Below are 16,233 nucleotides of genomic sequence, written 5' to 3'. Positions count from 1 at the left end.
GCACTTTGGGAGGCCGAGGCGGGCGGATCACGAGGTCAGGAGATCGAGACCCTCCTGGCTAACACGGTGAAACCCCGTCTCTACTAAAAAATACAAAAAACTAGCCGGGCGCAGTGGCAGGCGCCTGTAGTCCCAGCTACTGGGAGGCTGAGGCGGGAGAATGGCGGGAACCCGGGAGGCGGAGCTTGCGGTGAGCCGAGATCGCGCCACTGCACTCCAGCCTGGGCGACACAGCGAGACTCCGTCTCAACAAAAAAAAAAAAAAAAAAAAAAAAGACCTCTCAACATCTTAAAATCATTCCTTGAACTAATTTTGGTGACAATATTCCCCTTGAAATGAGGCCTGAACACCAGGGATATGATGGAGCCAAGTGTAATGATACTAAAATCTTTCATACATTTCAAAATCAGCCCGGAATATTGGCTCTTTTAGCAGCCACATACTGTTTCATATTGAATTGGGGTGATGGGGGAAGAAGTATTCCCCTTCCCACACACTCTGCCCAGAGTTTTTATAGATGAGCCATTCTGCTCTTAAGCCAGGTGTCACTCATCTTAGATTTGAGGATTTGATTCTCCTGACTCTAACTATAAACTTCAGATTTTAGTTTGCAAAATTTAGTTTTGTTGATTTCCAGCTCATGTTTCAGCTTCTTCAGTCATTTTGAAAAGTTCACTTTCCCTTATGTCTATTGATTATGCTGTCTGGCTTTGTGTCTTCTACAAACTTGGTAAGTGTATCTTTTTAGATTTTCGTCCAAGTCATTAATAAAATGTAGGTGAGGATATTGTTAGGGATCTCAATGGCATTAGGAAGTACCACATGAAAAATGACCTGAGACACAAGACTCCAACATATTTGGTCTACTTGTTCGACGAGCCATGAATCCACATGAAGACTGCATTTCTCCCACATGAAAAGGATATCACAGACTCTTCTCTTTGACATGTTAACATGGTTTTATCAGATGGGCTGAAATCATAATATACCACAACTAATTGCTTCTCTCTGATCTACCAATCAAATAACCCTCCACAGAAAGAAATCAGGTTAATTTGGCATGTTCTCCATAAGCCCATGTGGGCTCCTGCTGGCCGCTGCTTTATATTTTAAACTTTCACAAGCCACCTGTTTAATCATGAGTTCTTCAATATTGCCAGCAATTTGTGTCAGGATTATTGCTGTACAATTTTTGAAAAATACTTTTCATAAAAATTGGAACATGGGCCTTGGGGATAGGGAGGGCAGGAGGTCGCCTCTCCCCTTTTTTCCAGATTATTCAGACTATCAACCTTGTGCAGAGATGTATTTTTGAGGTGTGTTCTTGGTGTGAAGCTCATTGGACTTTGACATCATAAACTCAGAAGGCAGCATCCCATAGTGGTGTGATAGTGAGATGCCCAGGATTTGGAAGTGGGGGCCAGGTGCGGTGGCTCATGCCTGTAATCCCAGAACTTTGAGAGGCCAAGGCAGGCTGTTCATTTGAGGTTAGAAGTTCAAGACCAGCCTTGCCAACATGGTAAAACTCCATATCTACTAAAAATAAATAAATAAATACAAAAATTAACCAGGCATGTTGGCGCATGCTTGTAATCCCAGCTGTTTGGGAGGGTGAGGTAGGAATCACTTGAACTCAGGAGGCAGAGGTTGTAGTAAGCCAAGATCACACCACCACACTCCAGCCTGGGCAACAGAGCGAGACTTGTCTCAAAAAAAAAAAAAAAAAAAGAGGATTTACAAGTGGGATCCCAGTTTCATTATTATTGAGTGTGGTTTGTCACTTAACAGACTCTGTGTCTTAATCTCTCTGTATCTTAGTTTCTTTATTTCAAGAGGATTTTAATAGTTTCCTAGCACAGTACATGGTGCCAAATAACTGTCTCACGTATAGCACTTACTATTGCCATAATCATCACCAGTATCACTATTTTAGTGGGTAGAGGTTTTCTTATGATTATCTCATATCTTGGTCTTTGATTACCTCTTTAGAATATTGATTTCATCCTTTTAAGGTGCATGACGGTTTCTTATAGCTTTTAGTTATTTGTCTGTGCTCTCCCACTGGATTGCAAAGTCCCTGAAGGCACAGGCTATGCCTGTGACAAGTAAAGTACGTTCCACAGATCAGGTGCCCCATACATGTGTACTGAATTTAGAAACTGGAATTAAGGTAATAGTTGAGAAGCTTTTCTTGTTAGACATCAAAGTGCATTATTTCATATGTAAGTTGGAATTTTGTTTCTGAATGAATTTTATTTAATAGAACCACTGATGTTCTCGTTGGGAAACATCTTCACTGTTATGTGACTAAAATTAAAACTAGCTTATGACACTCAGGATCTAAAGATTGAAATACCCCTTGTAATAGGCAAGAATTGTATCTATTACATTACCATCAATAACAGCAATAGTATTAATAGTGATAATAAAAATACCTTTCAAGAAGTTTGGAATTAAATTTGAAGCTCGATCATAGCAATAATTTCTGGCCAGCATATTTGTGTTCTTTTCCCTATTTGTGTTCTGTGCTTGCTGGTCTTAATTTTTTGTTGTATTATATAAGTTATTTCAAATTGTCTGTGAAATGAAGCTGAGTATAAATACATTAAGGTAATAAATTGTGTAATAAGAAATGTTCAAAGGGTCATTGGGCTGTTGTACTTTATCATTACTGGGAACAGAACAAGAAGAAACCAGTGCAAACTATAGATTAAATAATTTGGGTTAAAATGTAAGGAAGGTTTCCTTCATAGTATTTTAAAACGGACGGTTTTGGGGTCACATCAGTGTTGGTTGTGGAATATCCTCAGGAGGGCATGTAATCCACTCTTGCAGCCTCTCTGAGTTCCAGTGTTCTCATCTGTAAGGTGATGGAGCTGGACCAGCAGCTGTTCCCAGTTCTTTGTTTTCAAATGAGATTTCAAGGTTGCTGGGAAGGAGGGAGGGGTGAGTAGATTGGGGAGTAGAGGGGGACACATTCCCTGTCTGTTGGTCTGCTCTTCAAATCTACCCTCTGCCCCAAGCCTCTAGAGAAACACTGGGGCTCTTCAACACTTTTAGCCCTGGCAGTCTTCTGGACCCCTGCGTGCTCTCAACCTTGCTGCTCAAAGTATGGTCTCTGGACAAGCAGCTGCAGCCATCACCTGGGACCTGAGAAATGTAGGCTCTTAGGCCCCACTCTAGAGTGGCTGAACCAGAAGCAGAATTTGAACAGATCCTGTGGTGATTTGTATGCACAAAAAAATTCAAGAAGCACTGCTCTAAGACCCTGTGTTCCTTCTTTGAGACTTATTATGACACTTTTTGATTCTAATAATATTTTCCTTTGATCATATTAACATGAAAACATTTGATTTATCCTCAAATTCCAGAATCTCTAGAAACAAAGCTCACAGAAAACCATGCTCAAGCCTCTTTTTCTTTTAGTGTTTATGACCTGAGGAGGATGTCTCTGCTGCTGAGCTCCTGTAGACAACCTGAGCAGGCAGGCGAAACCACAAAGCATCTCTGTGACTGTAGCAAGTGCTAAGCGTCCAAGGCACTTTATTTAGCCAGGCTCCCCTCCACCCTCCTGTCTCCAGAAAAGGAAGCCTGTGTAATCAAAGACAGGCGAGCCATGTCTCTCTCCCTGTCTCCCCCTCCTCTTACACAGTCCATGGTGACTTTGTGTGTGTTACAAATCAATGACTAAATCCATAAGCTGTTGTTCAGGGAAACTAGATCCTTCCTAGTAGTAGATTCTACTTTGAGCTCTCTTGGTAGGTTAAGCCCTGACTTTTAGGTGTATAAAAATAGACTTTTATTTGGGTATAAGCATAACTCAGCAAAAATGAAAGACCCAGAATCAGTTGTTTAAACCCTCTAAGGGAAGTATGCTTATACAGGGTTTCATTTTCTTCGCTTTCCATCTCAAACTTAAGTACAGTAACAACTTGCTTTGTCCTATAGTCAGAAAGTTGTAGCTCAAGCCCGCATATTACACTTGCCATGATGATGAAATAGAGATTGAAATTTAGAATTACAAACTTTTGCTATTTTGGCTGTCTTACTGTTAAGACAGCCAATCTACTACTGTTATTAATAAGGTTAAGGAAATTTATATCATTAAAACTCTAGATTTTTTTATTTTTTATTTTTATTTTATTAAACAACTTCTTGCCTAGATCATAATTTAATTTTACTTTAAACAGTGTTTATCTTTTCTCATTTTTACCTAGTCAAGGAAATGGAGCTAATCAGCTTTTGTTGCTTCTTAAAACTCAATTTGTTTCTGTATCTTGATTTTATGGTCATCTGATTATCTCACTGAAATCTGCAATTCTTGTATTTTTCTGTAATGTTCAAAATATAAACCTGGAATGAATTATTCATTTGAATATTGCATTTTGAATATTAGCCTAACACTGATTTTAAATTTGGAGCATATAATAATTGTAACAGAAGCTAACCAAATTATCTGTGGTAATTTTTTTATATCCTTATTAATATTGTTATGCTCCTTAATTTCCTTGCCTTCATAAGTAGAATCTTTGCTATAAGCTCAGAACTTTTCAAAGCGTAAGGGAGTGAATGAGTGATTTGCTGCCTAGAGTCTTATGTTATCAATATTTATTTTTGTTTTTAAGACATATTACTACTTTTCCATTGTTTAACAATTTAAAATCAAATGAATTTTGCTCAGTTGAACTTTTAAAAAGACTGGCCCTCAAACACAAAATTATACCTGCAGGGTTGTGGTACTTAGAACAACCTCAAAATGTAGACTTCACCACCTTGTTAGGAGAGTAAGTCCTGAGAAACGCTGCCTCCCTCTTCTGTATGTCTTTTCCCAAACCTCCCAATCTGTGGCGCTATAATTGACAATATTCCTGGCTTCCGTGTGATTTCTGTAACTCTCAAATGATAATGAAGAACAGACATAGAGTCATTAGTGCCTCATTGAAAGCAAAACCATTATTCCAATCACAACGACAAGATTTTTGTTTTTGATTTTTTCTTTTTACTTAAGTGCTAAGGAAGGGAAGAAAGCAGGTATCAGGAGTTTTTGTTCTTTGAAAAATGAAAAATTTTAGACTGTCTTACTCATTAGACACGGAAGATCTAACAGATCTAACAGCAGAAAGGGAAAACCATTAAATCTGGAGACAAAAGTCCATTCTTCAGAATTGATGGTCTGTTTCCTCCTTTAAGAGGTAAATGGTGGCTCCATTGTAACTTGCTTCGTGACCTTGGATTAATTGTTTAATGTCCCAGGACTTCAATTGGTTGAGGTGCTTTGATTATCTGCTTTCAGAAGGTCTTGTCCAGCTTTAAAATTCTACAAATACATAAAATCCATTTCAAAACTGGAAAAGAAGCTGAATATGGGGAACACATTAAGAAAATTGGGTAGCTTTGTGCTTCTCTTGGGCCACACCATTACAGTGGGTGTTATCATTTCTCTGAGATATTGTGAAACATCGGAGCAAAACCTTTTTTTCCAGGTAGGAATATCTGCCATTTTTTTGGTGTATGCTAATGTTATTATCAGCTTCTGTTGGTAATTCAGCTTCCAGATCAAAGCTATTCCAGCACGTATGTTAGCAAGCAAATTTTTATAAACTTGCATTTTTAGTACCTTTTTCTCTCCTATCACTAGAGAACTATAGAAAAAGGTATATTTATTACTGTTCATAAAGTGTACTTTCTTTTTATTTTCTTTTTTGGCAAGAGAGAGTGAAAACCAAATATTTTAAGAATTCTTTTTTTCTTGGTCTTTTTCAACTCAGTATGTATTTTAAAATCTTTATATTTTTTGATTGGTGAATCATCCATTCCCCTTGCTTTACTGTTTTCTTTCTTGCCTCTCATTTTAGATTATCTTCTGTTTGCTATTATTACTTCTATATCATCACCTAAAGGAAGAAGTGTAACACTGGTGAAATTTTAATAATTTTGAATACTGTTTTTAAATAACTTAAAATTTTTTATATAAAATAATTTTGAATTATGTTTTCAAATTAAACAAATATCATGTTGTTTTAGTTTTGAAATGTACTAATAACAATTTTTAGTCATTTATCCCCCAGTTTTTTTCTCACAGTGGGTTCATTTCTGTGTCATTCACTGTAGTTCATTTTGTCATGATTTTTAAAAGATTCATATCAATGCTCAAATAGAAAAGAGCCAAGTTATACATGTTTTAAATTAGGAGACTCATTAACTGCTTTCTAAGTAAATAAGACATAACCCAGTTCTCAAAGGGCTTACCTTTCTTCTAATCTTTTTGTACAGCATAGCTATGCCTAAATAACTTTATCATTTGGGTTTTTATAACCTTAAGCATTTACAAATAGTGGAATATTTACTGTACTACATTCTCTACCTGTTTCTAATCTCTTCTTTCAACATCTTCTCTTACTTCTTGTAGCAAAGTGTTAGTATCAGGAAATGGCTGATGCTATCAAATTGGCTTAAACCATAAGAAACTCTTATCCCCCTAACAAGAAGTCTGGAGAGAGAGCACTTCCTGGTTGACTAATTCAGCGGCTCAGCAACATCATCAGGGATGTTGGTGCCTTCTGTCTTACCTCTCCATGCTTCTGCCAGTCATGTTAGGGTGGCTTACTTCATGACTCCAGCTGGCTACCGTAGTTCAAGGAGTCACAAGCAGATGATCACATGCAGATGCGGATGAAAGAAGAGTTTCCTCTCATACTTCTCTTTTTATCAGTGAGGAACATCTTTTCCAGACCAATTATGATTCACCGCAGGAACTAGGGAGAGGATCCTCCTTTCCAGAGCATATTATGTTAGGGGTGTTGGGGGATGACTTTGTGTGGGGTAGGCAGTCATCAGTGTTTCTCACAATAATTAAGCCACAATATCCAATGACTTTGCCCATCTGTATAAATAAGAAAAATAGAATTGCTTGACCATTTGTCTCAGGGTGTAGGGGAGAAAGACAGGGACGAGGAGGAGTTACATATGATTTTAAAAGGGAAGTTAGAATTGACCCAGGGCATCCTTGGTGGTAAAGAGAATTTTTAGAGAAGTAAACAAAAAGAAGTTCCAGAAAGCTGTCTCCTCCATGAAGGGAATCCACTCATATTGTCGGTAAAAGAAGAGGGATGGGCAATTTTTTCTCTAGTCTTCTAGGAGACAGCCCCAGAAGCTTTTATAGCGGCTGTGATTTAGAAATGGGGGTAGGGGGAGGACATGACTGTCACGTTGTGAGTGCACAAATGCACAAGCTTTTCCAACACTGCCTGAACAAATGCAGACTTTTGTTGCTCCCCAGTTAATTAGCATGCACTCATGCATTTTTGTTTGGCTTGGCTAACAACTCTTTGGTCATGTGCTTGGGGAGGGGCTTTGTACAACAGAGCAGTCAGACATTTTATCTTCTCTCCACGTCACTTCCAAGAAGCCCTCTAGGGAAATGCAGGACATGGTCCATTTGGATGCCAGCTCTATTCTTGCATTAACACAGGAGATTCTCTGCAGAGAACTCCAGGGAGCACCAGCACTATTGCCAGCCTTGAGACATGCGCTCAAGTCATTTCTATTTTGCTTATTTATACAGATGAGAAAACTCATAGAATTCACATGGTGGTGATTAAATATTTTTTATTCATGCAATATTTGTCTTCAAACCACCTACTCCTAAAATTTTTGTTTATCCTCTTCTGCTCCTTAAAACTAAAAGGCAACTTACAATGATTTCTTAGAGTACCAGCATTGAAACACTGCATGAAAGTTGTCACCACAGATGGAATATAATCTAGACAGCAGCCGGAAATAGCATGTTTGCCAAACAAAAATATCTGAAATAATTTTATTCTTTTTTGTTCTTTATTAGCTGGATTATTAATTATTTGCTTGTTATCTGTATGTGATACTCTTACATGCTGCTAAAATATTTGTAAACAAAATCAGTCTTGAAAAGCATAGTAAATGGAATTTGTCTATAGGTTATAATTGGTTTGCAGTTTCATTACTGAATATTCAAGCCACTTTATTTTACTTTGTCTAGGAATCTTTATATACTAGCCATCTTCAGGAGTATAGGGAAACCAGGCCAGAATTAAAAATGAGAGGAATTTCCTTTATTTTTATCCTGTGGAAGACAGTGTTGAGGTCCTGCCTGTATCCCCTGGGCACTTAACATTTTCTTATGCATGGACTCAGCCTCCAGCTGCCTGCCATGCAATTCTGCCTGAGTGCTCTTTCCAGCCACTAGGATTTCCTGTCCTCTGCCTAGGGAGAAGAGTGGAGGAATTAATACTTCCAGGGAGCAGTTTTAGCTAGTGGACAGTGGGAACTGGCAGATTAATATCCCAGCCCCATCACTCCTCACCCTTTGTGCAGGAGAACTCTGAGGTTAATGTTCTACACTAGCTCCCAGAGTTTCTTGACAGAATTAAGCTCCAGTTGCTCTCAGTGGTAACTGTCTTGATGATATACCCTTTCATGGCTTCCTTCCCCTCCGGTCTCACTTCCCCACTTTCCTGTTACTTCCCAAATTACTACTTGCATTCAAATCCTTGTCTCAAGGTTTCCTTCTAGGGGACCCAAATGAAGAGAGTCTTCCAGAGCAAAGCATGGCTTAATGGGAGGGTTTCTAACCCTGATTTTAAATATCTTGCTATGTAAAGCTTCAATTTTTTTTTTGGAAAAAATGGGGAATAAACAGGTGGAGAGGAAGGAAGAAAGAAAACAGGAAGGAGAGGTTTATGAACCTGACAGTTTTACGTATCTCTTAAAAAATACTCCTCTTCCCTGTAACATTTTAATTCCACATTCCATAATGTATAGTGTGATTTTGTGTATGTGTATGTATGTGTTTAAGGAAAAATACACCATATATAAAATATTGTAATATATAATATAATGTATTAACTAGTTTTTTTAAAGTCATATGCTGATTAGCTTTCATAGTCTATTCAGGTAATACAAATACAGACACTCTTCTATTGGATATTAGACACTCTTATATTGATTTACAGGGCAAATAGTAAAGAATGATGAATTCATTTATTTTGCTGCTTGAGATCCACCCAGGGAAAAGGCAATGTAGCAAGTGTAAAGCAGTTTGCATTTGCAAAAGTGAACATCCTGAAACTCTAGTCCGTAGATTTTGCCTTTTCTTCTCTCCTCAAAGAAAGGTTAGGAATCCTCACTGCCCACCCCCAGCTCTATTTTATCATTTGTCATGAAGTTGTCCAACTATTTATATACTTGTTGGCCTCCCCATGGGACTGAGCTCTCTTGGAGAGCAGGAGTTTTATCTTTTTCATCTTTGTATCTCCAGCACATGGCATGGTATTTGTCACACAGAAGATAGTTAATAGACGGTAAAGTAACAGAAAGGTGAGATTTCCTTTCTCAAAGTCTTTGGCAGTTTGTTCCCCAGTTGCTGATGTCTGCCATGGGCACCTACAGTTTGCCATCCCTGCACTGCACCATGATGCCCTTTTAACCCGTGCTGTGTCCAAAGACTCTGCTACATGTTTGTGATCAGGGGTATGTAGAATGGACAAGATGAATTAGGGGTGTGTAGAATGGACAAGATGAATTAGAGAGTTCTAACCCCCGAATGAGCTAGGTTTACGAGTTTAATTGTTAAAAAACAAAAAGCAGTGCATATTATGGCATATGGTGATAACCCATAAAATAATTTTGTCTTTTAATGTGACACAGACATAAAAATAATACTGTTGTTTTACCAAGGGAAGGGAAAACAACAGAAATAAAATGAAACTCCATCTGTAGTATACTGTAGTATACTTGCTACTAACCTCTACTCTTTTTTTTCTCCCCACCAGCTATTCCTTTAGGTACCTTTAGTTCCTGGCTTTTCCATTATTTTTATCAATGTGCCAACTTTTGAATAAACATTACTCTCTGCCATTATATATCTTTTTCATGCTCCTTTACTTTTGAAAGTTATATATCATATTAAAAGAGATGAAATAACTTTAAAACAGGATGTTTTCCACCATCAATTTCTATCTATCTGTAAATGGAGAAAGAATTACCGCAGCCTTAAATGCATTAGAAGAGTCTAAGGTGGAAATAAAAACGAACCAAATGAGCCAGACCTTTGGAGGTTTGGCTTTCATTGCCCCAAAGTGTCTACAGTGATTTGTGGTAACACCTGAAAGTACTTCTGTGATGCATAATTGCATTGGTCAGCACTCCCAGGTGCAGGTAAGAGCAGCCACCCTTTGCCAGTTTAAGCAGAAAAGGATTTGTTATAGAACACAGATAGTTCACAGCAGTGGTGGGAGGGCTGGGGGAGCAGGCTAGAGGGCAGAACATCACCAATGAAATGACCTACTGCCCTTGAGCTCAGGGCTATGCTGTTTCTGATGATACGTGTATTTGCAAAATGGAGACCGTGTGCCGCCTTGTTTCTTGATGCAGCTCACACTCACGTCAGAGTGTTGGCTGGATGCAGCTGACTGACAGAACCTAGGTCACACATCAGCACCCAAGCTCAAGGGAGGCTGGGAGTCATAGGGTTGGTTTGTCTGTTTTTCTCTCTCCAGTGGAGGCAAGACTCACAGCCCAGGGATCTGCCACAATGTAAGGAAGCTGTCTAAAGTGGGCAGCCACAAATGACAAGTGTCTGCTACCATAATGTCTCATGAAAACAGCAGTAAGCAAATTGTGTAAGCTGTTTGGTCTCTACTATTAAGAAATACATGTAGCAAAAAGATTGCAAGGAAATACACAGAAATGTTAATTCTGATGGTCTCTATGTTGGATTGTGGGTAATATTTTCCTTATGTTGTGTTTTCAAATTTTTCTATAATGAAACTATTTCCTTGTAAATTAGAAAAAAGAGACCTTCCCATTTAAGAAAGGCAGATAAAAATAATTCCTCCCTTCCTAGAGGGATGAAAAATCTTAAAACTCCTGATTATATTTGATAATCTCTCTTTGTAAAACAGGCAAATGATAAACACACACACACACACACACACACAGAGCAAAATACAAAGCCAAAAAGTTACTCGTTTAAGTTGAAATGAAAATTTCCCGTGACTTAGGCGAAGTGGGTACAGTAGCTGCTGATCACATCAGGGTCACAGTTCTGAAAGCAGAAGGGCCTCAGACATCCTTACCTCAACTTCACAGCATTCATCGGAATTGGAAGTTTTGAAAAACACAACCATACATGATATATACACACATTCATGCACATTTACCTGTTGTCTATCTTTCCCAGTAGACACAAAAGCAGAGACCTTAACTCCTCAGTGCCCACCACACTGTAGTCGTGTAGTAGGTATTTACTAGTTACCTGTAATGAATGTTAATAGTTAAATCAGAAAGGAAAGGACCGTTGTCTCTACTGCAAAGGTTTCCAGTTCTACCAGCTGACTGGCCCTCACTGAGATGGCTGTTGACTGCATGATGTCATCTCATTCTGCTGCTTCCCACGCCTTCCTGGGGTACCGGAGATTCTAGAGCTCTCTTAGGCCCATCTGTTTACACGCCCCTTGGAGAGTTTTTTGCAGCTCCTTACCCTTGCTGGACATAAGAAAATGTGGGTGTTCTGCAATCCTTTAAGCCCTACTTTGGAGGGAGAGCACAGGTCTCTTCCTCTCAGACCTTCCTACCCATCTCGGAGTTCTCTTTTTAGTTGCCTTTCTGGACCTGATAGCACAGCAACTATTTTCAAGGGCTCAGCAGTTCCTAATTTTTTTACCTGCCCTCTGACCCTGTCCCCTTCCCCTGATCTCTTTCTCACCTGGCAGAAGAATGCTCACCCACTCACTGTTCATATGTTCCTCCAGATCCTTTCTCTTTAGCCTTGGTCTTTTCTTTAAAACTCAAGACGTGTGTTTGACTCATATTCTCTGTGGTGATGTCACCTTTTTCCTGAAGCAGTGTATGCTGCTGGTTGAATGGGGAAAATGTGAAAAGATATGTGAAAATTTGGAGAAAAATAGCCCTTCATTAATAACTCAAAGATATCATCTTCCCCATTTCTACAAAATGTAGGCCAATTTCAAGGGAATGAAATTAGCCATAGTTATCCCGAATCTCCAAAGTTATTCTCCAAAGTTTGTCAGTTTGCTGATTCTAGAAAGAAAGAAAGCATGTAGCTTGGGAAGTTTGCAAAATGAGTACGTCTCCAAGGGATGCCTAATTTTGCTACTGGCATGAAATTTCTCCTGAGTTGAGGCTCTGATAAGATAAATGTCTGTCATGTTATTTAGGAGGGGTGACAGACTGGGAATCACTGAGCAAGTAACAAGCTGTCCCTGACTTGGTAAGTTTCCATGCTGTCTTTGGCTGATATGGATCTCGTATTAAGTGATATGCAGTGAGAGTTTCCTCTGTCAGCTCAGTGATGTGATTTCAGGCAAGGAAGGTGAATGTCTCTGCATCATCTACGAGATGATTATAATAGATATCACCTGTCTTAATAGCCCTCCCTTCATCTGCTAAATTGTGGACAAATGTGTTATGCTTTATCATCAGGGTGCCAGATGGGGCTCAGATAGTTACATTTTGTATGTAAAGTCTCATGCTCTGCTGCACAATAGTTGGTGTTTGCAAGGAAAAATAAGTATCTTGAAGCTTTTTATGGCATTTGTTCCTTCACAGCAAGAGAATATTGCAAGTCTGTAAGACTTTATATTGTCAAGCTTAACCACTGTGACTTTTATAACTGCATGCTAGCTGGGGTACAGTAAATTACTGAAAAAACTCTACGAAGATGTCATTGTGCTTCGCCTGCTGCTTTGTAATCTTCAGTAGTTACAAAAAAACATAGTCTTGTATGTCATTTCAAGCTTCTTTGGGTATACTAACAGTCTGAAATGCCACTCCTAATAACATTAGGTCATTTTAAACCAAATTCTTGATAGAACAGTCTTTACAGAATGTTACCAAGCAGGCATTTCTCTAGAATCTACTTCTTATTAAGTAGGAGCCTACTTAATAAGAAACTAATGTGTTTGAAACTAATGTGAAAACACCTGTTAGGGGAAGGAAGACAAGTGTTCCAGCTTTCTATGTTGCAGTCACATTGAAAGACACCTGTTAATGTCATAGTGGAGTCCTTGTCTGTGAGGCTCCTGAGGCACAGCTGCCCTTTCTAATGCAAATTGGCCTCCTCTGTGGAAGCAGCTTATGCCTGCTGTTGGTGTCTTTTGGGGATGAGATGAGTTCAGAATGGGAAGACTATGGAGAACATTTAAAGTGAATAAAATATTAAAGGACTCAAATTTTAGGGAACTCAACTTTTAGGGGAAGTGACTTCCAGTAATGGTCATCTTGGATTAGAAGGTTTTCCTTATGAGATTTTTGGAGAATGTAAACTTAACCTAGCTTTTACTGCTCTGGGAAAAAAAAAAAAAAATCAAATGTTACCCAACCCCAGAATAGGATAAGGGCACTTTCTACATTTTCCTACTTAGGCTGTCAGCTTGTAGGATGGATTTCCTAATTTAGAATTGTAATGAGTTTTTAAAATTTTATTTATTTATTTATTTATTTTGATTGTAGTCTCTCACTGAGAAATGGTATGGGGGAATACTATACAATAGTGTGCTGACTGCAATATCAAAACTTCTAGACCCTGAATATGAAACAAGAAGAAAGCTCTACCTGTGGTAATGCCTGAGGATATTACAGTTCTTCTATCATAAAACAGAGGGAGAGGCTTGTTTGAATTACTGAAAAGTTAATAATATAATCACATTTTTAAAAATGGTAGAAGCTCTGCTCTCCAATGTGATTGGAGCTGGTACTTGGTTAAAAAAAGGAAACAATTTTAAAATAAAATGACATTAATTGAAACATTTACATCAACTTAAAATATATCATTGTACATTTTCTCCAGTTTTGGGCTGTATAGTCAGTGTCCAGTGTCCTCTGGTTAGAGACTTCATCTTTTTTTTTTTTTGCATAAACTGTATCCGTAAGATATATATTGTTGTTATATTATTTTTAGGACCTAGTTTTCTAGATTTATTTTTCTGTAACAATCTGAATTTAGAATACTAGATTTCACATTTTTAACCTTTTCAGAACGGTCTTTTCAGGTACTTGACAGCTTTTTATTTTTGCAACTTTTTATTTTCAAGTTTTTTGGATTTCATTTGACTTAGTTTTCCTAGCAGAGATAACTCTCACGCTCACTCTTCATTTAAGTTATACTGAAGTCGTAAATTTACAATGATGAGCATAACTGGCATTAGCAGACTTGGGAATAAACACGATGACTTGGGTAAGCACACATCTCAACTGGGAGGGCAGAAGTTCATGGGCATGTCAAGGAGAGCTTACTAGCTGGAGGCATTCCCTGTGGCAAGGGCATCTGTCAGCATCTGTTAGGAAGGACTGGCGAATGATGGTTAATCTATGAGCTGGTTAAAGGGCCTAAAGAAATTTTCTACGATAATACATTTTTATTGACATGCATAGGTAGCTACTCCTAAGGAAGATTTTTGTAAAATGTTTTCTAGTGCGGGTCCTGCTGAACTTGCTTTAATGAACTGCCAGTGCTTACTTATAATCAACAGACTGTGTCTGCAAACATAATTGGTGTTCTAAGGTATTTTTTTCCTATAGTCTAGTTTACACTTTGGTATTATAATTGATTTGTTTATCAGACTCTTTTTTTTTTCTTAGATGGGAAGAGATAATGTTTTGGTCTATTCCTCACAGAGTTATCACAATTTTTAAATTAATGGCTTGGGGATTTAATGAGCTCTTTCATTTATACATGTTAGAAATACTAAATATCTCTATTAATGTTTTTAGTTAATGTTTCCTTTTAAATACTGGTAGTAATAAAGTATGATATGCCAAGGATAGTTTTAAAAAGAAAATAAATAAATATTGCTCCTACCGATATTAAGTAAATATATTTGGAAAACTTTAAGCTGAGAGAGAGAAGCATGCCTGTGAGTGTGTGTAAATACGTGTAAATACATACACAGAGGCAAAGAGAGACACAGAAAGAGGCAGACACAGAGAAGGAAAGAGGCAAAGAATAAGATACAGAGAGAGTGATGGATTACATATGTGTGTGTGTGTGTGTGTGTGGTGTGTGTGTGTGTGTATGAACACACATAGAAAGAGACAGACAGAAATAGATAACTATAAGAGAAACCAAGAGACACTGAAACATCTAGAGAGGTGGAGGAAGGGCCACCCCAGCAATATTGCTCAAGATTAGTTCCATGTCTGCCCTTATAGAACGGTAGGGTACACAGATGAGGAGGTCAGAGGCCTTGGGGAAGCAGGACAGGAAAACAGGCCCAGGTCCCACCAGGAGACACAGTGTCATAATAGGCAATACCAGATATATGAGTAGGTCACAACCTGGGCATTAATTAGTGTCTCTGTACCACTTGATGATATTTGTTAAATGTGTTTGTCGGCTGTAAATGTTTTTAAAAATTTTTTTTGACTGCAGAAAGGTACTTAAGGAGATATCTGTTGGAGAACTAAATCCAAATGAAACTGTGCAGGCCAATTTGGAAGCCCAGCTCCTCTCCAAGCTGGACCACCCAGCCATTGTCAAGTTCCATGCAAGTTTTGTGGAGCAAGATAATTTCTGCATTATCACGGAGTACTGTGAGGTGAGACTCTCCTTTTCTCTTGGAAGTCTTTATAAAAATATGCTGAATGGTAAAAAGCCTTCTGTAAAGAGATCTTAAAAGTCCAATTATCAAACCATAAATTGAACTATAAAGACCTGGGATCCCATGTCTTGCAGCCAGGAATGATTATCTGTAGATAATTGATAAAACTTGTTTCTAAGGAAGGGTTTTTCCCTCCACTGGCAAACTCAGTAAAAACGAATATATTTTAAGGAGGAGGCCAGGTGTGGTGGCTCATCCCAGCAGTTTGGGAGGTCAAAGTGAGAGGACTTTGTAATCCCAGCAGTTTGGGAGGTCAAAGTGAGAGGACTGCTAGTCCAGGAGTTCGAGACCAGACTAGGAAACATAGTGAGACCCCCCCCCACCCCCACCCCCACATCTCTACAGAAAAATTTAAAAATTAGCAGGGTGTGGTTATATGAGCCTGTAGTTCCAGCTAGCCAAGAGACTGAGGCAGGAGGATTGCTTGAGCCTAGCAGTTCAAGGCTTCAGTGAACTGTGACCTTTCTGTCGTGCTCTAGCCTAGGTGGTAGAGTAAGACCCTATCTCTAAGAAAAAAACAAAAAAACAAAAAAGGAGAAATTACTGCAGAAGAATGCTTCAACAATTTTTTGATGGGGG

The 16,233-nt window shown here is 38.5% G+C and overlaps 1 protein-coding gene across 2 annotated transcripts in view; it reads left to right on the top strand.

Moving 5' to 3' along the window:
• Window positions 1-16,233, top strand: part of NEK11 (NIMA related kinase 11) — a 331,953-nt gene that overhangs the window by 42,977 nt on the left and 272,743 nt on the right. For both annotated transcript variants that reach the window (XM_033212686.1, XM_033212687.1), the window contains exon 3: window positions 15,426-15,591. In XM_033212686.1, the coding sequence (XP_033068577.1) occupies window positions 15,426-15,591 (166 nt within the window). The remainder of the gene's footprint in view (window positions 1-15,425; window positions 15,592-16,233) is intronic.

Source organism: Trachypithecus francoisi, unplaced genomic scaffold (assembly GCF_009764315.1).
Source record: "Trachypithecus francoisi isolate TF-2019V2 unplaced genomic scaffold, Tfra_2.0 Lachesis_group0, whole genome shotgun sequence".
Lineage (NCBI taxonomy): Eukaryota > Metazoa > Chordata > Mammalia > Primates > Cercopithecidae > Trachypithecus > Trachypithecus francoisi.
This window is presented reverse-complemented; position numbering and strand designations above follow the sequence as displayed.